We start from the raw sequence: 25109 nt of genomic DNA, 5'->3' as shown, positions 1-25109 counted from the left end.
CAACAGAAAGATGTTATCGGCCAATGAGAGGATTGCATTATGTATTCTACACAGGTATGCATGCTTATGATTGGACAAAGGCTTGCATTCACAACACTTAAAAGACACACCCTATCCCCTCAGCCCTCAAATTAAGTGGACACTTCTGATGGCCTATCATGACGTCTAACGAGTATACACTTGCAGGGCAAGGGGCGCAGGAGTTTTAAGGAAGTTTCTTTTAAAATTATTCATAAATATTATCCTGCCAACCACTATATGAAGAAGTTTACGTAAAACATCAACTAAAATTGTACCTTTTGTAATGACCACCCAGAAACGGTGTTGCATCTTTTTGGCATTGTATTCATGTAAGAAAACTGGCAAGACATCAGTAGATTTATAATTGAACACATTTCTGAAGTTTATTTACACAATTGTGGAGAGATGTACTGCTTGGATTCTTTACCTACGATAGAAATAAGCTGAAACAATTTTATGTAATTAATTTCATTATTCTTTTGGCCAAATTTCATATTGACAAATGTAAATTTACAAACAAAACACGACATTTTCTTACCTTACAAAAATAAATTGAACTGTATTTTAAGACAATTAAATATTCTACTAACAAAAAAGCTGTTTGAATAATACATTTATGTATGTCCCTTAAGGTCCTTGTGTAATGTGATATTGTACCCCAAAGCCCAATTGTCCTTTGTATATTATTTATATATATGTGTGTTCCCACATGTACTTCCTATATTGATTTGTTAAAAAAATAAATATATATATAATTTAAAAAAGGGGCAAGGGAGGATGGAATGATATTTAAATGGACCGCCCTTGCCCAGAAATTCGTCACTCTTTCACAGTGTTGCCAACTTAGCGACTCGGTTGCTATATTTAGCGAGTATTCAGACCCCTCTAGCGACACATTTTCAAAAAAGCGACTAGGGACAAATCTAGCGACTTTTTCTGGTGTTATTGGAGACTTTTGGAGACTCTGACGTGAAAGCACGTATCGTTCTTACTCTTCTCAACGAGCAGCGGGTGCTGCCGTGGGCCACACCCCCGTCCCAAAGCACTCACAGGCGGCCCAGTCCTCTCACAGCAGTCCGTCCCAGCTGCAGTCATAGCGGATGTTCACTCCTCCGAGTCCAGGCTGCAAATGAATCGCGCATGCGGGAAGCCACCGCTGGCTGATCCCGCCCTGGCTTACATTAAAAAAATAAACTGAATTAGGGCCAGACTAGTTACCATAATTTTCTCACATTGCCATTGACAGTTTTTTCTATTGTCTCTTTTTGGTCCATTTAGATTGTTAATGTACTGTAGATTGTATACAACAAAATGTAAAAAATGTTACCTTAAAAATGTTAATGTTTTACTGTGACTTGTTGTAGGGTCCTAAGTGGACCATAAGGTTAAAAACCAAACCAAATTAAGAAAACTAAACTAAAAACTAAGTAACTCCGCCAGAGTGTCTCTTTTGGGTCACTTTTTCCAGTCCCAAGCCCGGATAAAGCAGGAGGGTTGAAATTGTGACAAAAACAAGAATCGACTGAAGAAAGTTCATTTGTAGTTCTAAACATATTTAGGGTGTTTTTTACTCAATTTTTTTCTCTCCCACGACGTTATTCCTCTCTCCTACAGCGTCCATCACAATTACATGCACATGGCCAAATATGCAAATTAGGTAATGACGTAATTTAGCGACTTTTAGGACAGCCAGTAGCTACTTTCCTTACTGAGGAGTTGGCAACACTGTTCTTTCTGTAACGGGTGTCGTCGTCTGATGAGGAAGAATCGGACCAAAGCGCAGCGTGGTAAGTGTTCATGACTTTTATTTAACTGAACACTGAAACAGAAATAACAAAGTGAATAACGAAACAGTCCTGTCAGGTGCAGAAAACACTAAACAGAAAATAACTACCCACAAAACACAGGTGGAAAAAGGGTACCTAAGTATGGTTCCCAATCAGAGACAACAATAGACAGCTGTCCCTGATTGAGAACCATACCCGGCCAAAACAAAGAAATACAAAACATAGAACAACGAACATTGAATGCCCACCCAAATCACACCCTGACCAAACCAAAATAGAGACATAAAAAGCTCTCTAAGGTCAGGGCGTGACACTTTCATCCCGCAATGATTGTGTTTTCAGCCACCGGTAGCTTGTGGGTGCTTTATATGCGCTATAGTCAATTATGATTGCATGTCTAATTATATTAACTATATCATTATTAATATACGCCTACTGTATGATAGCTAGCAAATTAATTAGCTAATTGACGTTAGCCTGCCTAGATGGAACTTCTGAAGAAGGAAGATGTTTTATTTCTACAATTTCCAAAAGCTAACCAAACAAAAACATTACTTTTACGAGACGTGTTTGTGCATTAGTAGCACAATTTCTATCCTTTTTACATTCGTTTTTACATACACTTGTATGTTGACTTCTCCATTATGAGGAGTTTCAGGCCCCGGAGTGAACATAATTGTACACTCGCAAACTCGACTGAACGAGGGCTGACGGGCTTACGTTGCAAACTTCCCTTGCTTGGCTAATCATTTGGACCGCCCGCCAAGATGATGACGGGAATTCCCCAAGGGCATAAGGCAAGGGTAGGTGGACCAGGGTGTGTCTTTTATGAGTTTGAACCGCTGCCGAAACAGATGAAAATGAACTTCATGTCAAAATGAATGTCTATTAGTCCCACGTGGACTTATCGTCTCGTTATATTTTTTCAACTAAAATGAAAAGCAACTGGTAATAGTTATAGTTTTTTCAGGGTGTCTCGTAATCGTAATTTTGTTTTTGTCAGGAACAACAGGTTCTTGATGACCATTTTTCGTCATAGTTATTGTTGATGAAATTAACACTGCAACACACCTGATTCAAAGTTGAATGTTTAGTTGATCATTTCAAACAGGAGTGTTGGAACAAAAGGTGTAATTAAAGCCTGCAACATCCAGTAGCTCCCCAGGACCAGAGTTGGAGGCCCATTTTCTACACTCATACTATTCTCTCCTCCCATCCCTCTCTGCAGCACACCCTCCTGAGTTCTATGAGGAGGTGGCTGAGACTCTGGACAGGATTGCTCAGTGGTCCCACAGTATGAAGAGACCCCAAAGGTCCAGCCACGACCCCTGCTACCACCCCGGTCAGTCCTCCCCCTGGTGAGTGGAAACACACACACATGCTATGCTGCTGTATGGCTATTCTTTTATTTTTACCCATCTATCCATCTCTCCTGTCCTCAGAAAGAAGAAATGCTACGCTAGCTCGTCCAGGTACTGTCTATGGAAGGGGAAGCCATCAACTACAAGGTGAGGCTTCTGGTGTATAACTAGATCTAGATCACCTGACACTGCATTTACTAACTACCTACACCGTTACGAACTACCTACACCGTTACGAACTACATACCCTCGTATGGTGTGCCCCCCCCCCCCCCCCCCCCCGTCAATTACCTCTTCAGTTGTCTATTGGACGGAATAAGTATATGAAAGCATAGGCTCGTCTCAACTATAAGAGAAGTGAATTCATACCGACAACACCTCATACGCACAATATGGAAAACAAGTTGTTTGAACTATTACCCCATTCACAATCAGAGTCATACATTTGTGTATTTTACAAAATGCTCAAGTTCACAAAACAACTACCACTTCACATGCATACAAATTACAATGTATTTACATTTTATTTGCTTTGGATAAGGCTCACTTTAAATCGTATAGTTTAGACTTCTGTTTAAAATATGCTGCAGTTGAACATAATACTGTAAGTGTTTCTTTGGGGCAAGTCTCACTGCTTGTCCATGGACATCAGGGCAAGCACTTTATATTTTCACTACTAAACAATATCATTAGTATCGTCCAATAGTGAAAGTGACTAGTAGCACGTAGTCCCCAATAGTTACAAATAATGTCCTTCCTTATACATGATAAGTAAAGGGCTGTATTCCAGATGATCAGATCTCTCAGAGCCAATTGAATTACACTTCGCCAGGCGTTGTGAGATCTGAGCAACATGACCGCAATGAAGACTACCTGGAATGTGCCCCATGGTTTTTGGTGCAGTGTTCTAAGAAACATCAATCCAGATGAAAATAACCCTTCAAATGGGTGATGTGTTCTCATTCAAATATATTTTATTAAACTTAAACAGAATTGAACACGCAAAAAAAGGATGATTTTGATCTGGATCTAATGTTCTGAAAAACCATCCCCAGCAGCTGGTATATAAACATTCAAGACCCAGCTAACACTTTTTTTTAGTTCCCACAGCGGTGTGGAGAAGTTATTTTTCAAATAACCGAAGGAAAACCTTAAAGAAACGTTAGATGAACTCTGTGCCAGCTAGGGAGTCTCTCATTCAGCCTCTCCTGTCTGTGAAGGACCAGTCCCAGATCAGTCCAGGTACTTCTCAGCACGGAGGATCTGGCAGTACATCAGCAGGGAGAAAATCAGAGCTAGGATCTGAAATGACAAGAGAATGTTTGAGTTATAAAATGGTGACATAAATTTCACAAAACCGGATAAGTTAACTGTTTGCCAGATAACTTTCATAAATATTTAGATTTTTTGGACTCAATGATTGAAGCTAATATTTCTTAGTTCACTGAGCTCATATTTCTTAGTTCATCAAGTTTAGATATGTTACAACAGACTAAATATTCTCAATAACCCAGATTCAAGCTTTCTTCATAAACATGCTAGTTAAGGTATATCTGGGTGTTAAGCAAATTTAGTTGACTAACAATGATCCTGCTTGGTGGAAATTGATTGATCAATTAATATGTCGTAGTTACCTGGACAATGCCAATGCAGACTCCAAACACCAGGACAGAGAGGATGTTGTCCAGGAGCCACTGTCTGGCCTTCTGATAACACGGCTGAGAGAGGGAAGAGGAAGAGGAAACCGTGGGAAGAGAGAAAGACAAAGGTGAAGGAGGAGAGGGAGGGATGGGAGGAGGAGGAGAGGGAAATGTGAGAGGAAAAGGGGAAGAGAAAAGGGCAAAGGCAAAGGAGCAGTAGATGAGGGGGAGGGTGGGGGACAGAGAGAGAGACGGGGGTTGGGTAGAGGAGAGAAGAGAAGAGAAGAGTGGAGGACAGATGTGAGTGAGAAGGAGAGCAATGTGTTGATGAGAATTGAGTGTTGAAAGAACGCAGTCGAGAAAATAAATTGTGTTATCACAGTCAGGGTCATTCTTTACATTCTTGTAAGTGTGAGCGCACATGCACATCGCACAGCAAGACATGTAGACAGGTGGGAAATGTCTTGTGAGCAGGCTGTTGAACCTTGACTCTCCCTCCTCCCCGTCCCCCCCTACATTTGAGAAGTGGTCTGACCTCGGTCCATTCTTCAACACATTGGTCCATCCCACCGGAGCAGCAGGAATAGGGGAGCGTTCCGTTGATCACGAGGTACCAATCTGTTTTGTTGGTCACGCCGCAGCACTTGAACTAAGAAACAAATATTGCATTTGTCATTATCTCTGTTGGTCTCTGACTCTCTTTCAGATTGTTAGTTTGTTTGTTTGAAAATGTGCCCCTAAAAAATGTCCCTGAATCAGCAACTGCACAGCCCCTCAGACTCACTGATACTATACAGTATGTACATGGATGTAACTTTCTAGCCAATTCAGGATATTTAAAGGGATAGTGCCAGATGTTGGCCCCTTTTCTACTTACAGAGTCTGATGAACTCATGGATACTATTTGTATGTCTCTGTGTCCAGTATGAAGGAAGTTAGAGGTATTTTTGTGAGCCAATGCTAACTAGTGTTTGCGGAATGGCTGGAAGTCTACTGGAACAGCTACAGTAGCATGCTGACTGGTTAAATAAGGTCCCTGAAAAGGGACAATCTGCAATTGCTACATCCATATTTGGACATATAAATGAATGATATGTAGCCATTGATTCTTGAAGAATATAACTTATAAATGCCTCATAAACTTAGTTCAACTGTCGTACCCCACCAGAACCCCCCAAAATATACGCTTGTTTTACTCCAATGTTTGTAAACAAAGTAATAAAATGGATGGTCAGTTCTGAGGGTTATCCTACAAAGCAGGTTTGAGGAGTTAGGAGGTAACTTAGGTCAACTCTGAGTTCAGCTAGGTATAACCGGTCATACGAATGTAGCTCACCTTTTGCCAGGTACATTGCTATGGCAACGAATCAGTCAGAACTCACGGCTAACTCCATTTACCCTGCATGAAATGACTGAACTGCGAGTTGAGAACGAGATCCCTCCCTCTTGCAAAGATTGCATCATCATCCCCTTCATTGACTGATTTTAAATATTTTATTAATCACTTTTTGGTTAAAATATAAAATTACACATTTGGTAATGACAGAACGCAATGTAATGACATAATGCAACTTTACGCAATGTAACACTTTTGTATGACTTAATAAATATTATAGGAGTGGGGGGAAAAAGGAGTTTGTGCATTGATAAGCATATTAACGATAATTAATACAATAACGGCACTTCTAAAAGCCTATTTCACGCTGCTGAATTTGCAAGATAACTTTTCTTTCATCTTGATTTCGGCACAATTGAAAATATGGCACTGACTCGCCCACGGATTGACGTTTCAGCATTGTCTCAATGAAAAGTTGGGTGTTCGACTAGCCATGTGCGACATGCACGCGCAGTTACAAGTAGAGGTCGGCAGATTATGATTTTTCAACACCGATACCGATTATTGGAGGACCAAAAATCGCCGATGCCGATTAATCGGCCAATTAATTAATTTTTATTTGTAATAATGACAATTACAACAATACTGAATGAACACTTATTTTAACCTAATATGATACATCAATAAAAAAAATCTATTTAGCCTGAAATAAAGAATGAAACATGTTCAATTTGGTTTAAATAATGCAAAAACAAAGTGTTGGAGAAGAAAGTAAAAGTGCAATATGTGCCATGTACAAAAGCTAACGTTTAAGTTCCTTGCGAAGAACATGAGAACTTATGAAAGCTGGTGGTTCCTTTAAACATGAGACTTCAATATTCCAAGGTAAGAGGTTTTAGGTTGTAGTTAATATAGTATTTATAGGACTATTTCTCTCTATACCATTTGTATTCCATATACCTTTGACTATTGGATGTTCTTATAGGCACTTTAGTATTGCCAGTGTAACAGTATAGATTCCGTCCATCTCCTCACTCCTACCTGGGCTCGAACGAGGAACACATCGACAACAGCCACCCTCGAAGCAGCGTTACCCATGCAGAGCAAGGGGAACAACTACTCCAAGTCTCAGAGCGAGTGACGTTTGAAACGCTATTAGCGCGCACCCCGCTAACTAGCTATCCATTTCACATTGGTTACACCAGCCTAATCTCGGGAGTTGATAGGCTTGAAGTCATAAACAGCGCAACGCTTGAAGCACAGTGAAGAGCTGCTGGCAAAACGCACGAAAGTGCTGTTTGAATGAATGCTTACGAGCCTGCTGCTGCCTACCATCGCTCAGTCAGACTGCTCTATCAAATATCAAACCATAGACTTAATTATAACATAATAACACACAAAAATACGAGCCTTTGGTCATTAATATGGTCGAATCCAGAAACTATCATTTCGAAAACAAAACGTTTGTTATTATCGCATATACCCTGACTCTGCATGCAATGGACGCAAGAGAAGTGACACAATTTCACCTGGTTAATATTGCCTGCTAACCTGAATTTCTTTTAGCTAAATATGCAGGTTTAAAAATATATACTTCTGTGTATTGATTTTAAATAAGACATTGATGTTTATGGTTAGGTACACGTTGGAGTAACGACAGTCCTTTTTCTGCGAATGCGCACCGCATCGATTATATGCAACGCAGGACACGCTAGATAAACTAGTAATATAATCAACCATGTGTAGTTAACTAGTGATTATGATTGATTGATTGTTTTTTATAAGATAAATTTAATGCTAGCTAGCAACTTACCTTGGCTTCTTACTGCATTCGCGTAACAGGTAGGCTCCTCGTGGAGTGCAATGAGAGGCAGGTGGTTAGAGCGTTGGACTAGTTAACTGTAAGGTTGCAAGATTGAATCCCCGACCTGACAAGGTGAAAATATGTCGTTCTGCCCCTGAACAAGGCAGTTAACCCACCGTTCCTAGGCCGTCATTGAAAATAAGAACGTGAGTTAAATAAAAGGTGTAAAATAAAGGTGCAAAAAAAATACATATATATACAGTCTTATGAAAAAGTTTGGGCACCTCTCTGAGGCTGCATAATAATTTACTCTGTCTTGACCACAGTGGCATGCCATTCATTTTCTAATAAAAGCTGAGTACTGGGGTATTGTCCAGACAAAGATTTTTAGTGTAGCAATATTAAGTTGTATGAAATTAAATCAGATGTGAAAAATAGGCTATGCAAAAATGTGGGCACCCTTGTCATTCTGTTGATTTGAATACCTGTAACTACTTAACACTGATTAATTGGAACACACAATTGGTTTGGTGAGCTCATTAAGCCTTGAACTTCATAGACAAGTGCATCCAATCATGAGAAAAGGTATTTAAGGTGGCCAATTGCAAGTTGTTGTTCTCTTTGACTCTCCTTTGAAGAGTGGCAACATGGGGGCCTCAAAACAACTCTCAAATGACCTGAAAACAAAGATTGTTCAACATTATGGTTTAGAGGAAGGCTACAAAAAGCTATCACAGAGATTTAAGCTGTCAGTGTCCACTGTGAGGAACATAGTGAGGAAATGGAAGACCACATGCACAGTTCTTGTTAAGGCCAGAAGTGGCAGGCCAAGTAAAATATCGGAGAGGCAAATGCTAAGGATGGTGAGAACGGTCAAAAACAGCCCACAGACCACCTCCAAAGACCTACAACATCATCTTGCTGCAGATGGTGTCACTGTGCATCGTTCAACAATTCAGTGCACTTTGCACAAGGAGAAGCTGTATGGGAGAGTGATGCGGAAGAAGCCTTTTCTGCACACAAGCCACAAACAGAGTCGCTTGAGGTATGCAAACGCACATTTGGACAAGCCAGCTTCATTTTGGAATAATGTGCAATGGACTGATGAAACAAAGATTGAGTTATTTGGTCATAACAAGGGATGTTATGCATGGCGGCAAAAGAACACAGCGTTCCAAGAAAAACACTTGCTACCCACAGTAAAAATTTGGTGGGGGTTCCATCATGCTGTGGGGCTGTGTGGCCAGTGCCGGTACTGGGTATCTTGTTAAAGTTGAGTGTCGCATGGATTCCACTCAATATCAGCAGATTCTTGGGAATATTGCTGAAGAATCAGTCACAAAGTTGAAGTTATGCCGGCGTTAGATATTTCAACAAGACAACGACCCAAAACACTGCTCAAAATCTACCCGGGCATTTATGCAGAGGAACAAGTACAATGTTCTGGAATGGCCATCCCAGTCCCCAGACCTGAATATCATTGAGAATCTGTGGGATGATTTGAAGCGGGCTGTCCATGCTCGGCAACCATCAAACCTAACTGAACTGGAGATGTTTTGTAAGGAGGAATGGTCCAAAATACCTTCATCCAGAATCCAGACACTCATTAGAGGCTATGGGAAGCATCTAGAGGCTGTTATTTTAGCAAAAGGAGGCTCTACTAAATATTGATGTGATTTTTCTATTGGGGTGCCCAAATTTATGCACCTGTCTAATTTTGTTTTGATGCATATTGCACATTTTCTGTTTATCCAATAAACCTCATTTCACTACTGAAATATTACTGTGTCCATCAGTTATTTGATAGATCAAAATGAAATTGCTGATCCAAACACCCAATTATTTATAAATGGAAATCATGGAAATTGTCAGGGGTGCCCAAACTTTTTCATATGACTGTATATATATATTTTTTTTAATCGGCCAAATCAGTGTCCAAAAATACGGATTTCCGATTGTTATGAAAACTTGAAATTAGCCCTAATTAATCGGCCATTCGGATTAATCGGTCGACCTCTAGTTACAAGCCTGCTAGAGTTAGCGGCAGGTGGACGAGCAATATCCACCATTGTAGTATGGATGAAGCCTGAGCTGGAATTTGAAGCTGGTTAGCTTTAGATAACTCTGAGTAGATTGAGCGTGCTTTGTAGGATACCCCCTAGCATCCATAGCTCTGTCTATAAATTTGAGAGTGGTTACGTTTCTCCAGCCCATCATTCAGATTTTTCCTGAAACGGGAGAGGGTACAGGGCCGGATTACCAAAACGGGCATGGAGTGCACGTGCCCTGGGCCCCTGACCTCCAGGGGGCCTCCAAACCCCCCAAAAACGTGACATTTTTAATTTTGGGGGTTTTGGGGCCCCCATCGGGAGGTCGGGGGGCCCCCAGATAGCATATGATAGCAAAATGTGTAGAATTGCAGGAAATTAGCTGTTAAATTGCACAATTCTCTCTCAGCCTCATGGTAAAATGTGAACAAAAGCATGGGATGGCCCACTGGTCACGCACTGGTTGAATCAACCTTGCTTCCACGTCATTTCAATGAAATTTAGTTGAACCAACATGGAATAGTGCCCAGCGGAGAGCAAAAGTGTAGAATTGCAGGAAATTTGATTTAAAACAGCAACATTTTCTCTTAGCCTCAAGACAAAATGTGTGGAATAGGATTATAAAACTGCAAATGTTTCTCTCTGCACCATGCCAAAATGTGTTGAAATGCAGGAAGTTAGCTGATTTCCAAGGCCGGGATGATCACTAAGGCCGGGATCTCTGGCCTACACCCGCATAGCTGGGCTGCGTGCAGTACATAAAACTTAATAGAACGTTAAATTGAACGTAAACTGTGCTGTACTGAACGACCTGTTAAAAAACAGGGAGGTGTTGGATTCTGATTTCAAAATGCAACTCTGCCTTTTAAATATGCCAGTCATTGCTTCAAGTCACACTCCGGCACATCCACCAAACAGAGCAAACGAACCTCAAAGTCTGTTCAAGAACGTTTTGGGAGCCTCCCGGGTGACGCAGTGGTCTAGGGCACTGCATCGCAGTGCTAACTGCGCCACCAGAGTCTCTAGGTTCACGCCCAGGCTCTGTCGCAGCCGGCCGCGACCGGGAGGTCCGTGGGGTGACGCACAATTGGCATAGCGTCGTCCGGGGTAGGGAGGGTTTGGCCGGTAGGGATATCCTTGTCTCATCGCGCTCCAGCGACTCCTGTGGCGGGCCGGGCGCAGTGCGCGCCAACCAAGGGGGCCAGGTACACGGTGTTTCCTCCGACACATTGGTGCGGCTGGCTTCCGGGTTGGAGGCGCGCTGTGTTAAGAAGCAGTACGGCTGGTTGGGTTGTGCTTCGGAGGACGCATGGCTTTCGACCTTCGTCTCTCCCGAGCCCGTACGGGAGTTGTAGCGATGAGACAAGGTAGTAATTACTAGCGATTGGATACCACGAAAATTAGGGAGAAAATGGGATAAAAAAATAAAAAATAAAAAAAAGAACGTTTTGAGGGGAACGTGTCATTCAGTACGTCTGTTCCACAACGTAGCAAACGTTCAAGTGAACTGAACACACCCCTGGTGTTTTTGCGATGTCGGATGTGTAACTGCATTAGAGCTGTCAAATCGGTGAGTGTCTGCTCGTGTAGTTGTCATGAAACTAACCCATCCCACTCACATTAGAAGTTCAAAACGAGAAAGTGTAGGCTGTATAGCCTATCGAAATAATGACACAAATTTTAAATAATTTAACCAACAGCTTCAATTCGTCGGGGCATGGACTCTACAAGGTGTTGAAAGTGTTTCACAGGGATGGTGGCCCATACTGACTCCAATACTTCCCACAGTTGTGTTAAGTTGGCTCTTTGACCATTCTTGATACACATGAGAAACTATTGAGTGTGAAAACCCAGCAGCATTGCACCGGTGCACCTGGCAACTACTACCATACCCCATTTAAAGGCACTTAAATATATTTTCTTGCCTCATTCACCCTCTGAATGGCACATATACACAATACGTCTCAATTGTCTCAAGGCTTAAAAATCTTCCTTTAACCTGTTTCCTACCCTTCATCTACCCTGATTGAAGTAGATTTAATTAGTGACATCAATAAGGGATTATAGCTTTCACCTCTCGATTCCCCTGGTCAGTCTAAGTCACGGAATGAGCAGGTGGTCTTAATGTTTTCTATACTCAGTGTAAGTCCTACCTATCCTCGTCAGTCAGATTAAGTGATTTATCACGAAATACACAAAATATACACAGAACAGACACAAGCACCATATAAAGTGACAAACTAGAGATTGGTGGGTTTCCCCTAACCCCCATCCCCCTCTACCATTTTCTGCACATTGTCCCATGACTTCTTCAGTCCTTCGTCTGTCAAGTAATCCTTCATCCCCTTCTTTAACTCATCCTGAGCTTTCGTGTCCAGCTAAAAGAAGGGATGGAGAGGGAGAAAGAAAGAAAGAAAGAGAAAGTGGGGGCCTTCATATACTTTCAGCATATGAGAATGTAGAATGTAGAATGTAGATGACTGTACCACCTCTTTGTCTTCTGCATCAACCTCTGTATCGGTATATCGTTTTTTTTTAAAACACTGGTTGTTAATTTAGTGGTAATATAGTGGTAAAACTTTACTAATGACCCCCATTTGGGGTTGTTAAACATCAGTGGGTGAAACTAGATCTTTGTTAGTGGCCAGGAGGGTTGTAGATGGATGGTAGACTGGACTCACCTCGTTGTGAAAGATATGGAGGACCAGGGTTAGAGTCACCTCTGTCAACACCAGGAGCAAAAGGATTACAAAGAACTGTGGAGAGGGAGGGAGAGAGAGATGGGAGAGAGGGATGGGTTAGGGGATGAGAATAGATATTTAAAATTATTTGGACCTGTGCGTGTGTATGTGGTTTTGTGTGCTGTGGTAAGTTGACTTGTAAAGGTATTTAACATGATTGAGGTTGACCCATGTTTTGTGATGTCATGGGGACTCACCGTCATCAGCAGGCAGCGCTGCTCCTTCAGGGCGCCAAGGCAACCCAGGAAGCCTGTCACCATGGTGACGCCCCCAGCGACCAGAAGTAGGTTTGATGCAGAGAGTGAGGGAAAAGACAGCGGCAGGGAGGAGAACTCGGACTGGGTGAATGATAGCCACACTCCCACTCCAAACAGGCCACACCCTCCCAGCTACAGAGGAGAGAGGAGACACAAAAGGTGACTTCGGGTGAATCCCAATACGTAGTGGTAGTTCTTTCCAAAATCAAAGTTTGACCCATGTTTTCAGTACTCAAAAGTAATCCATTTGTTGGATTAACTTAGATTTTCGAGTCAGAAGTAGTTGCATCCATAGTTAGAAAATAGTACATAGGAAAGGAAGTTTTTGCATTGGGACTCACCCTGCCTGTTGTGATCCGTATGTGTTTACATGTATAAAAGCACTTACATATGGGATCATGCTACCCTGTGTTATAAGTTGTGCATTTTAAAAGCTAAAACAGAATGAGATCATCAATGCTGCCTGCTTGACCTACATACGTAGAGATTTGGCAGGAGTCTCCCGTTGATCGTGTTTCCATATGTTCCTAGCAACTACCATACAGTACCAGTCAAAAGTTTGGACACACCTACTCATTCAAGGGTTTTTCTTTATTTTTTACTATTTTCTACATTGTAGAATAATAGTGAAGACAACAAAACTATGAAATAACACATGAAATCATGTAGTAACCAAAAAATTGTTAAACAAATCAAAATATATTTTATATTTGAGATTCTTCAAAGTAGCCACCCTTTGCCTTGATGACAGCTTTGCACACTCTTGGCAGTCTCTCAACCAGCTTCACTTGGAATGCTTTTCCAACAGTCTTAAATGAGTTCCCACATATGCTGAGCACTTGTTGGCCGCTTTTCCTTCACTCTGTGGTCTAACTCATCCCAAGCCATCTCAATTGAGTTGAGGTCGGGTGATTGTGGAGGCCAGGTCATCTGATGCAGCAGGCCATCACTCTCCTTCTTGGTCAAATAGCTCTTACACAGCCTGGAGGTGTGTTGGGTCATTGTCCTTTTGAAAAACAAACGATAGTCCCACTAAGCAGAAACCAGATGTGATGGCGTATCGCTGCAGAATGCTGTGGTAGCCATGCTGGTTAAGTGTGCCTTGAATTCTAAATAAATCCCTGACAGTGTCACCAGCAAAGCACCCCCACACCATCAGACCTCCTCCTCTATGCTTCACGGTGGGAACCACACATGCAGAGATTATCTGTTCACCTATTCTGCGTCTCACAAAGACACGGCGGTTGGAACCAAAAATCTCACATTTTACTCATCAGACCAAATGACAGATTTCCACCGGTCCAATGTCTATTGCTCGTGTTTCTTGGCCCTTAGTAGTGGTTTCTTTGCAGCAATTCGACCATGATAAAAGGGTGCCGACAGATAGGGCAGTTGTGCTTTTAGCTCCCAGGGCAATGAATTTTGCAGTATTTTTTAAAACTTCTCTAGGATAGGGTGCAGCATTTTCACGTTTGGATGAAAAGCGTGCCCAGAGTAAACTGCCTCCTACTCAGTCCCAGATGCTAATATATGCATATTATTATTAGTATTGGATAGAAAACACTCTGAAGTTTCTAAAACTGTTTGAATCATGTCTGCGACTATAACATAACTTATTTGGCAGGCAAAACCCAGAGGACAAACCATTCAGATTACATTTTTTGAGGTCATTCTCTTTTCAATGGGTTTTCATTGGGAATCCAGATGTATAAGGGACCTTCCTGCAGTTCCTATTGCTTCCACTGGATGTCAACAGTCTTTAGAAATTGGTTGAGGTTTTTCCTTTGAGAAATGAAGAACTAGCCATGTTCAGAATGATGCTCCAGTGAAGTGTACTGTTTGTTAGAGGCGCGTGACCAGAAAGCATGCTACACATTGTTTTCCTCCGGTATTGAACACAGATCATCCCGTCTTCAATTTTATTGATTATTTACGTAAAAAAATACCTAAAGTTGTACTACAAAAGTAGTTTGAAATGTTTGGACAAAGCTTACAGGTAAATTTTGAGATATTTTGTAGTCACATTGTGCAGGTTGGTACCGGTGTTTTTCTGGATCAAACGCGCCAAATAAATGGACATTTTGGATATATATCGATGGAATTAATCGAACAAAAGGACCATTTGTGATGTTTATGGGACATATTGGAGTGCCAACAGAAGAAGCTCGTCAAAGGTAAGGCATGAATTATATCTTTATTTCTGCGTTTTGTGTCGCGCCGGGAGTGTTGAAATATGATGGTCTGTGATTGTTAGCTGGGGTGCTATCCTCAGATAATAGCATTGTTTGCTTTCGCCGTAAAGCATTTTTGAAATCTGACACGTTGGCTGGATTCACAACAAGTGTTGCTTTAATTTGGTATATTGAATGTGTGATTTCATGAAAGTTACATTTTTATAGTAATTTATTTGAATTTGGCGCTCTGCATTTTCACTGGATGTTGGCCAGGTGGGACGCTACCGTCCCACATATCCCAGAGAGGTTAATGTGTTATTTATTCGATTATTAGCCCAGATTTTTTTGTGTTATTACATTCAACCGGAAAGAACTTTCGGTGGTAACTCACCCGCATTTCGAGCAGGAATACGACTTTCCCGAATTGGATCCTTTGTTCGTATCCTCCAGGGCAATTGAACTGATTCCAGAGGCTGATCTAAAACATAGCCGGCGGAGAAGAGGTATTCGGAGTGGACTCCTAGTCGCACACACCACCCACCGCTTCCGAGTACATTACTCGCTAATGTTCAGTCTCTGGATAATAATGTTGACAAGCTCAGGGCTAGGATCTCCTTCTAGAGAGACAGCAGGGATTGAAACATACTCTGTTTCATGGAAACATGGCTCTCTCTGGATATACTGTCTGAGTCCGTACAGACAGTTGGGTTCTCAGTTCATCGCACGGACAGGAATAAAGATCTTTCCGGGAAGAAGAAGCGCGGGGGTGTATGTTTCATGATTAACTACTCATGGTGTGATTGTGATAACATACAGAAACCCAAGTCCTATTGTTCACCCAACCTAGAATACCTAACAATCAAATGCTGGCCGTATTACCCCCCAAGAGAATTCTCTTCGGTTATTGTCACAGCCATGTATATTCGCCCTCAAGCCGATACCACGACGGCCCTCAAAGAACTACACTGGACTCTATGCAAACTGGAAACCACATATCCTGAAGCCGCATTTATTGTAGCCGGGGTTTTTAACAAAGCTAATCTAAGGAAAACGCTACCGAAGTTCTACCAGCACACTGACTGTAGCACTCGCTCTGAGAAAACGTTGGACCACTGCTACTCAACTTTTCGAAATGCCTACAAGGCCCTCCCCTGCCCCCCCTTTGGCAAATCTGATCACGACTCCATTTTGCTCCTCCCTTCTTGTAGGCAGAAACTCAAACAGGAAGTACCCGTGCTATGGACTATTCAACGCTGGTCTGACAAATTGGAATCCATGCTCCAAGATTGTTTTGATCACGCGGACTGGGATATGTTCCGGGGAGCCTCTGAAAATAATATTGACGAATACACGGATACGGTGACTGAGTTTATCAGGAAATGTATAGAAGATGTTGTACCCACTGTGACTATTAAAATGTACCCAAACCAGACACCGTGGATAGATGGCAGCATTCGCGCAAAACTGAAAGCGCTATCCACCGCATTTAACCTTGGCAAGGTGACTGGGAATATGTCCGAATATAAACAGTGTAGTTATTCCCTCCGTAAGGCAATCAAACAGGCAAAACGTCAGTACAGAGACAAAGTGGAGTCATAATTCAAAGGCTCAGACACGAGACATATGTGGCAGGGTCTACAGACAATCACAGACTGCAAAGGGAAAACCAGCTGGCCACATCGCGGACACCAACGTCTTGCTTCCGGATAAGCTAAACACATTTTTCGCCTACTTTGAGGATAACACAGTGCCACCGACGCGGCCAGCTACCAAGGACTGTTGGCTCTCATTCTCTGTGGCCGACATGAGTTATACATTTAAGCATGTTAACCCTCGCAAGGCTGCCGACCCAGACGACATCCTTAGCCGTGTCCTCAGAGCATGCACAGACCAGCTGGCTGGAGTGTTTATGGACATATTCAATCTCTCCCTATCCCAGTCTGCTGTCCCCGCATGCTTCAAGATGTCCACCACTGTTCCTGTACCCAGGAAAGCCAAGGTAACTGAACGAAATGACTATCACCCCGTAGCACTCACTTATGTCATCATGAAGTGCTTTGAGAGACTAGTCAAGGATCATATCACCTCTACCTAACATGACACCCTAGACCCACTTCAATTTGCTTATACAGCCCCAATAGATCCACAGACGATGCAATCTCACTGCACACTTCCCTATCCCATCTGGACAAGAGGAATACCTATGTAAGAATACTCTTAATTGTCTATAGCTCAGCATTCAACACCATAGTACCCTCCAAGCTCATCATTAAGCTCGGGGCCCTGGGTCGGAACCCTGCCCTGGGTGCTGGACTTCCTGACGTGCCGCCCCCAGGTGGTGAAGGTAGGAAACAACACCTTCACTTCGCTGATCCTCAACACAGGGGCCCCACAAGGGTGTGTGCTCAGCCCCCTCCTGTACTTCCTGTTCACCATGACTGCGTGGCCACACACGGCTCCAACTCAATCATCAAGTTTGCAGACGACACAACAGTAGTAGGCCTGATTACCAACAATGATGAGACAGCCTACAGGGAGGAGGTGAGTGCCCTGGGAGAGTGGTGCCAGGAAAATAACCGCTCACTCAATGTCAACAAAACAAAGGAGCAGATTGTTGTGGACTAAAGGGAACAGCAGAGGGAGCACCCACCTATGCACATTGACAGGACCGCAGTGGAAAGCTTCAAGTTCCTAGGGGTACACATCACTGACAAACTGAAATGGTCCACCCACACAGATAGTGTGGTGAATAAGACGCAACAGTGCCTCTTCAACCTCAGGAGGCTGAAGAAATTTGTCTTGGCACCTAAAACCCTCACAAAATTTTACAGATGTACAGTTGAGAGCATCTTGTCGGGCAACTGCACCAGCCGCAACTGCAGGGCTCTCCAGAGAAGGCGAGGTCAGTACAGATGCATCAAAGCTGGGACTGAGAGACTGAAAAACAGCTTCTATCTCAAGGCCATCAGATTGTTAAATAGAAATCACTAGCACCTTAGAGGCTGCTGCCATATATACTGTACATAGACCTGAAGTCACTGGCCACTTTAATAATGGAACACTAGTCACTTTAATAATGTTTACATATTTTTGCATTACCCATCTCATATGTACACTACCGGTCAAACGTTTTAGAACATCTACTCATTGAAGGGTTTTTCTTTATTTTTACTATTTTCTACATGGTAGAATAATAGTGAATATATCAAAACTATGAAATAACACATATGGAATCATGTAGTAACCAAAAAAGTATATTTTAGATTTTAGATTCTTCAAAGTAGCCACCGTTTGCCTTGATGACAGCTTTGCATTCTCTCAACCAGCTTCATTAAGGTAGTCACCTGCAATTAGTTTCAATTAACAGGTGTGCCTTCTTAAAAGTTAATTTGTGGAATTTATTTTCTTCTTAATGCGTTTGAGCCAATCAGTTGTTGTGACAAGGTAGGGGGGTGTACAGAAGATTTGGTAAAAGACCAAGTCCATATTATGGTAAGAACAGCTCAAATAAGCAAAGAGAATCGACAGCCCATCATTACTTTAAGACATGAAGGTCAGTCAATACAGAAAATAAGAACTTTGAAAGTTTCTTCAAGTGCAGTCGCAAAAACCATCTAGCGCTATGATGAAACTGGCTCTCACGAGGACCGCCACAGGAATGGAAGACCCAGAGTTACCTCTGCAGCAGAGGATACGTTCATTAGAGCTACCAGCCTCAGAAATTGCAGCCCAAATAAATGCTTCACAGAGTTCAAGTAACAGACACATCTCAACATCAACTGTTCAGAGGAGACTATGTGAATCAGGCCTTCATGTTTGAATTGCTGCAAAGAAACCACTACTAAAGGACACCAATAAGAGGAAGAGACTTGCTTGGGCCAAGAAACACGAGCAATGGACATTAGTGGAAATTTGTCCTTTGGTCCGGAGTCCAAATTAGCGATTTTTGGATCCAAGCGCCGTGTCTTTGTGAGACGCATTGTGGGTGAACGGATGATCTCCGCATGTGTATTTCCCACCGTAAAGCATGGAGGAGGAGGTGTTATGGTGTGGGGGTGCTTTGCTGGCGATACTGTCAGGGATTTATTTAGAATTCAAGGCACACTTAACCAGCATGGCTACCACAGCATTCTGCAGCGATACGCCATCCCATCTGGTTTGGGCTTCGTGGGACTGTCATTTGTTTTTCAACATGACAATGACCAACACACCTCCAGGCTATGTAAGGGCTATTTTACCCTTACCAGAGTGCTGCATCAGATGACCTGCATCAGATTATTTGTTTAACTTTTTTTTTTTTTTAAACTTTTTTTTAACGCAAACGTCCCACCGGCCAATAGCCAGGGAAAATACAGCGCGCCATATTCAAATAACATGATATAAAAATCAAACTTTCATTAAATCACACATGTAAGATACCAAATTAAAGCTACACTCGTTGTGAATCCAGCCAATATGTCAGATTTCAAAAAAGCTTTTCGGCGAAAGCATAAGATGCTATTATCTGAGGATAGCACAAAAGTAAACAAAGAGAGAAGCATATTTCATCACTGCAAGCACGACACCCAAACGCAGAAATAAAATATAAATCATGCCTTACCTTTGACGAAATTATTTTGTTGGCACTCCAATATGTCCCATAAACATCACAAATGGTCCTTTTGTTCGATTAATTCCGTCGATATATATCCAAAATGTCAATTTATTTGGACCGTTTCATCCAGAAAACACAGCTTTCAACTTTCGCCAAGTCACTACAAAATATATCAAAAGTTACATGTAAACTTTACCAAAACATTTCAAACTACTTTGGTAATACAACGTTAGGTATTTTTAAACGTTAATAATCGATCAATTTGAAGACGGGATGATCTGTGTTCAATACAAAAAGAAAACAATCTGACGCACCTTTTTTCGTAACGTGACTCTCTCAAAATATTTACTTCATGTGACCCTCATTTACGATAACCCTACTTCTTCACTACACAAAGGAATAACCTCAACCGATTTCCAAGGACTGGTGACATCCAGTGGAAGCGGTAGGAACTGCAAGCCCCACATGAGTTAACCCTGCCCCCTGCCCATTAGAAATCTGGTGTCTCTAAAAAAACAAATTGAAAAGACAGTGACATCAAAAAAATACAAATTCTGAATGGTTTGTCCTCAGGGTTTTGCCTGCTACATAAGTTCTGTTATTCTCACAGACATGATTCAAACATTTTTAGAAACTTTTTCTATCCAAATCTAATACTAATAATATGCATATCTTATATTCTGGGGATGAGTAGCAAGCAGTGGAATTTTGGCATGCTATTTTTCCCAAAAGTGAAAGTGCTGCCCCCTGCCCTCAAGAAGTTAACACTTTTTTGGTTACTGCATTATTCTATTTGTGTTATTTCATAGTTTTGATGTCTTCACTACAATGTAGAAAATAGTTAAAAAAAATTGAAATTAAAAATTGAATGAGTAGGTGTTATAACATTTTTGACTGGTAGTGTATATACTGTATTCTATTCTACTGTATTTTAGTCTATGCCGCTCCGACATTGCTCATCCAAATATTTATATATTCTTAATTCCATTCCTTTAGATTTGTATGTATTGTGTGTATTGTTGTGAAATTGTTAAATTTTACTTGTTAGATATTACTGCATTGTTGGAGCTAGAAACAGAAGCATTACACTTCACTCGCAATAACATCTGCTAAACGTGTATGTGACCAATAAAATTAGATTTGATTTGATGAAGACCTGATTCACACAGTTTCCTCTGAACAGTGGATGTTGAGATTTGTCTGTTACTTGAACTGTTAACTTTTAACAAGGCACACCTGTTAATTGAAATGCATTCCAGGTGACTACTTCATGAAGCTGGTTGAGAGAATGCCAAGAGTGTGCAAAGCTGTCAACAAGGCAAAGGGTGGCTATTTTGAAGAATCTCTAACATAAAATATATTTGTTAACACTTTTTTTGGTTACTACATGATTCCATATGTATTTTTTCATAGTTTTGATGTCTTTACAATTATTCTACAATGTAGAAAATAGTAAAAATAAAGAAAAACCCTATAATGAGTAAGATGTGTCTTTTGACTAGTACTGTATGTCCAGAGTTATTGGAGTGTAGTTTTATGTCTTGGTGGCACCAACTAGAGGCTGTATCATGTGTTTTCCCACTTTGTGACCCCTTTTTTATTTTTTACTCCATGGCCCTTTAAGACTTTGCACTTTATTATTTTTAATTCAGAGTTTGTATTCACATCCTTGTGTTGTTGGCCAATACTGTACATTATGTGTGGTGCATGGTGAACTTGTTCCCCAGCCTAAGGTCATATTCACGTTTATCTGGGATCACAAATATATTAATTTGGGAGACAAATAAATAAACCAAACTTGAACATAATAAAAACAGGATCACAACAAAACCAGTACAAAACTAGAACAAAGCCAGAGTGGAACAGACCAAAACTGAGCCAGAACAGGACAAGAAGAGAGCTAGAGGAACACCATAATACAACCACACAAACAGGACTAGACAAAGACCAGAAACAGATCAGAACTGGAATTGGAGCTGAAAAGCCCAATCTGTGATTTCAACAGCCTGTCCCTCCCACTTTGTTTGGTAAGTTATATTCTTCAAGATTCAAACAATGGGTATACTGTACTATATGTTATTCATTTAAATTACCATTGGACAGCAGAAAATCGTACAGATTGTGCCTTCAAAAAGCTGAGGCATGCCAAAGAACAGAGATGTAAAGGTACTGACCCAGAAGATGAGGTTGAAGACAAACATGAGGTATTTCACGCAGCACAGGCACCTCCGAGAGGCTGACATCCTGTCAGGGAGAGAACAAATTATGTTATATACTAATATCAAGTTCAAGCTAATTAGTTTATAACAAGTTCTAGACAAGACTTGAGAAGTTTAATCTACTTAACTCTACTCAAGTACACCTTGGACATGCAGCACATTTGAGGTGTGGTTGTGGTGGCAGATGGTTTTGTGTATTGTGGTTAGTTTACTTGTAAAGGTATTTATATGGTGTGGCTGAGGTTAGTTGTGTGTGTGTGTGGGGGGGGGGGGAGTCTATGCCTGTGTTGTAGTGTTCTTAGCCAGCCAGTACAGTGTGTATGGTGTACTTGTTTCCTAGGCTGTGTTCCTGGGGGGGTCTGATAGGTCACACAGCCACTGTGGTGGAATCTAGTGACTTGTTCCACACACAGGAAGTCAACTTGTTGGAGCGGACAGGAAGGAACCTCCCTTCTCCTGCCGGACTGCTAATTGTGTGTGTGTGTGTGCATGTGTGCGTGCTAATTTAACTCATGTGGGGCGGTCGTGGAAGGTTACCATGACCAGCCAGAGACATGATAAACATGACTCATAACACGACTGGAAGTAGAGCTCATTCTAAAGGCATGCTAATGCCAGAGGGCAGAATAGTGTGGTAGAATAGACTTAAAAATACTTTGAACAGAATGAAACAGAGGAGTACGTCTTTTATTAATAGTTGTAAAGTAAGAGTCAGTCTTTGAAAATGGGGAATAATTCTTGATCAAGCAAAAAGACATTCATGTTAATAGTGTGAACAATGCAAAAGCATTTTATGCGTTTTTATTTGTTCAACGCTTAGAATGGACATAACTGGAGGCAGACCTACAGAAGAAGAAAACAACTACTTTGGCTTAAGTTCTGATGTAAATGATATTACATATAAATTAGTCTCAGTCTTACACAACCAATTTAGCATAAATCAATATATGCCATTACTAGGATTCATGCGTACACTTGCATGCATACACCATTGCATACCTGCAATGGCCGAGACCTTTAACGTGTGTGTGTGTGTGTCCACAAGAATAGTAAACAAACAAACATTTGACCAACTGGGGACATTTTGTTATTCCCCATGAGGTCAAATGCTATTTCTAGGGAGTTTACGGTTAAGATTAGAGTTTGTGTTTGGGCTAGATTAACGTTAAGGGTTAGGGTTAGTTTTAGGGTTAGGGTTAGGAGCTAGGGTTAGGGTTAAGGTTAGCTTTTTGGGTTAGTGTAAGGGTAAGAATATGAGTTAAGGTTAGGGGTTAGGCAAAATAGGATTTTGAATGGGACTGAATTGTGTGTCCCCACAAGGTTAGCTGTACAAGACTGTGTGTGTGTGTGTGTGTGTGTGTGTGTGTGTGTGTGTGTGTGTGTGTGTGTGTGTGTGTGTGTGTGTGTGTGTGTGTGTGTGTGTGTGTGTGTGTGTGTGTGTGTGTGTGTGTGTGTGTGTGTGTTTTAATTAAGTCTACTGTACCTGTCTGACGGTTGACTCCACAGGCTTGATAGGAAGACAAGTGCGTAGAAGAATTCCAAACTAGGAGTCCTCTTTTGTTCTCTGGACTCTTCTCCTTTGAGTTGATTTTACTTCAACTCAATAACATAAGTTTTGATTCAGTCCACTTTGTTCTGTTTTAGACGGTCCTCCAGATTAGAAAGCTACATTAGTTTTCCCTCTTTGTCGCCCTCCCCTCTTGGTATGGATTGTTCTTAGGATAGAATTACAGTTTCTTGCGCTCTCTCTTTCTTTTCCTCTGTTCCTTTCTCTCTGTCCACTGTAGAATTCTTGTCAACTTTTAGATAAACTCTGTCCTCCCGTAAAACTTTAACTCAGATAGACTCATTAAATGTATCAACTATCTCTAAATCTAGAGTTTGTTTATCCTTTCTCCCTCTTTTCAATTCACAATACAGTTCTCTCTCTTTCTCTCTCCCTCGCTCTCGCTACTTCTCAACAACTTCCAGATGTGACTGTGTTGTTGCCGCTCTCTTTTCTCTTGCTCCCCCCTCCTCTCCTCAGTATTTTTGCCGTCCCTCCTCCAGAGCCCCTTCTTCCTCCTCATCTCCGTCCCCTTACTCACCACATCTCTCTCACTCCCTCCACTCTCTACCTCTCTCCTTCTCTCTCTCTAAACAAACATTATTCTCTGTCAGATTATCCTAATCAACAGAGATTAAGGCGTTTCTTTGAAAGAATTGCAGATTTGTTTCTCTTCCATTTCCTCTGATTCTGTTTTACGCACCCCCCTCCCCCAACCCACACTTACTCCCCTTCCTGAAAAAATAGTTGAGGAAGGTTGAGGGGTGTAGTGGCCAGGATAAAATGTTATATTTTCCAAGGATCAATTACTAAAAGCGGTTGTTGTGTCTTTAAGTTTAATTTGTGATCACATCAGAGGGGTTCTGTGACTGAGTTGTTTGCCTGAACAACTGTTCTTGATCTCTGCTGTTATCTCTGCCAGACGTTTGCAACAGAGGCAACTTCAGCAAAAACAGACCAGTGGAACGGAAGACCTGTGTGTCATCACAACACCCGCTCTTTACTGCAGGTCACATAATTGAACTGTGCTCTGATCATAAAGGATCAGGGAAAGAGCACAAACCTAGTGGCCATAATCAGCAACACATATTTGATTTTATCTTTATTTAACGAGGCAAGTCAGTTAAGAACAAATTCTTCTTTACAATGACAGCCTACACCGGCCAAACTCAGGCGATGCTGGTGTAACAGTATAGCTTTCGTCCGTCCCCTCGCTCGAACCAGGAACCCTCTGCACACATAGACAACTGACACCCATGAAGCATCGTTACCCATCGCTTCACAAAAGCCGCGGCCCTTGCAGAGCAAGGGGAACAACTACTTCAGGTCTCAGAGCGAGTGACGTCACCGATTGAAACACTATTAGCGCACACCACCGCTAACTAGCTAGCCATTTCACATCGGTTACACTGGGCCAATTGTGCACCACCCTATGGGACTCCCAATCACAGCCGGTTGTGATACAGCCTGGATTCAAATCAGGGTGTCTGTATTGACGCCTCAAGCACTGAGATGCAGTGCCTTAGACCACTGCGCAACTCGGGAGCCCCAAATCAAATCAAGTAAACAAAGCCTTTTCTA

General features: G+C 41.7%; 1 protein-coding gene across 1 annotated transcript; it reads right to left on the bottom strand.

The window, feature by feature from the left end:
* Window positions 1–3670: 3670 nt before the first annotated feature.
* Window positions 3671–24157, bottom strand: LOC129855707 (tetraspanin-4-like). Its single transcript, XM_055923651.1, has 8 exons — window positions 23466–24157; window positions 21938–22007; window positions 12936–13127; window positions 12679–12753; window positions 12280–12375; window positions 5345–5458; window positions 4804–4887; window positions 3671–4471 (listed from the first exon to the last, which is right to left on the bottom strand). The coding sequence occupies exons 2-8, from the start codon at window positions 22004–22006 to the stop codon at window positions 4403–4405; spliced, it is 699 nt and encodes a 232-aa protein (XP_055779626.1). The 5' UTR covers window position 22007; window positions 23466–24157; the 3' UTR covers window positions 3671–4402.
* Window positions 24158–25109: the final 952 nt, after the last annotated feature.

Source organism: Salvelinus fontinalis, chromosome 5 (assembly GCF_029448725.1).
Source record: "Salvelinus fontinalis isolate EN_2023a chromosome 5, ASM2944872v1, whole genome shotgun sequence".
In the NCBI taxonomy this organism is placed as follows: domain Eukaryota; kingdom Metazoa; phylum Chordata; class Actinopteri; order Salmoniformes; family Salmonidae; genus Salvelinus; species Salvelinus fontinalis.
The sequence above is the reverse complement of the archived record's forward strand: the minus strand, read 5'-3'. Positions and strand labels throughout refer to the sequence as shown.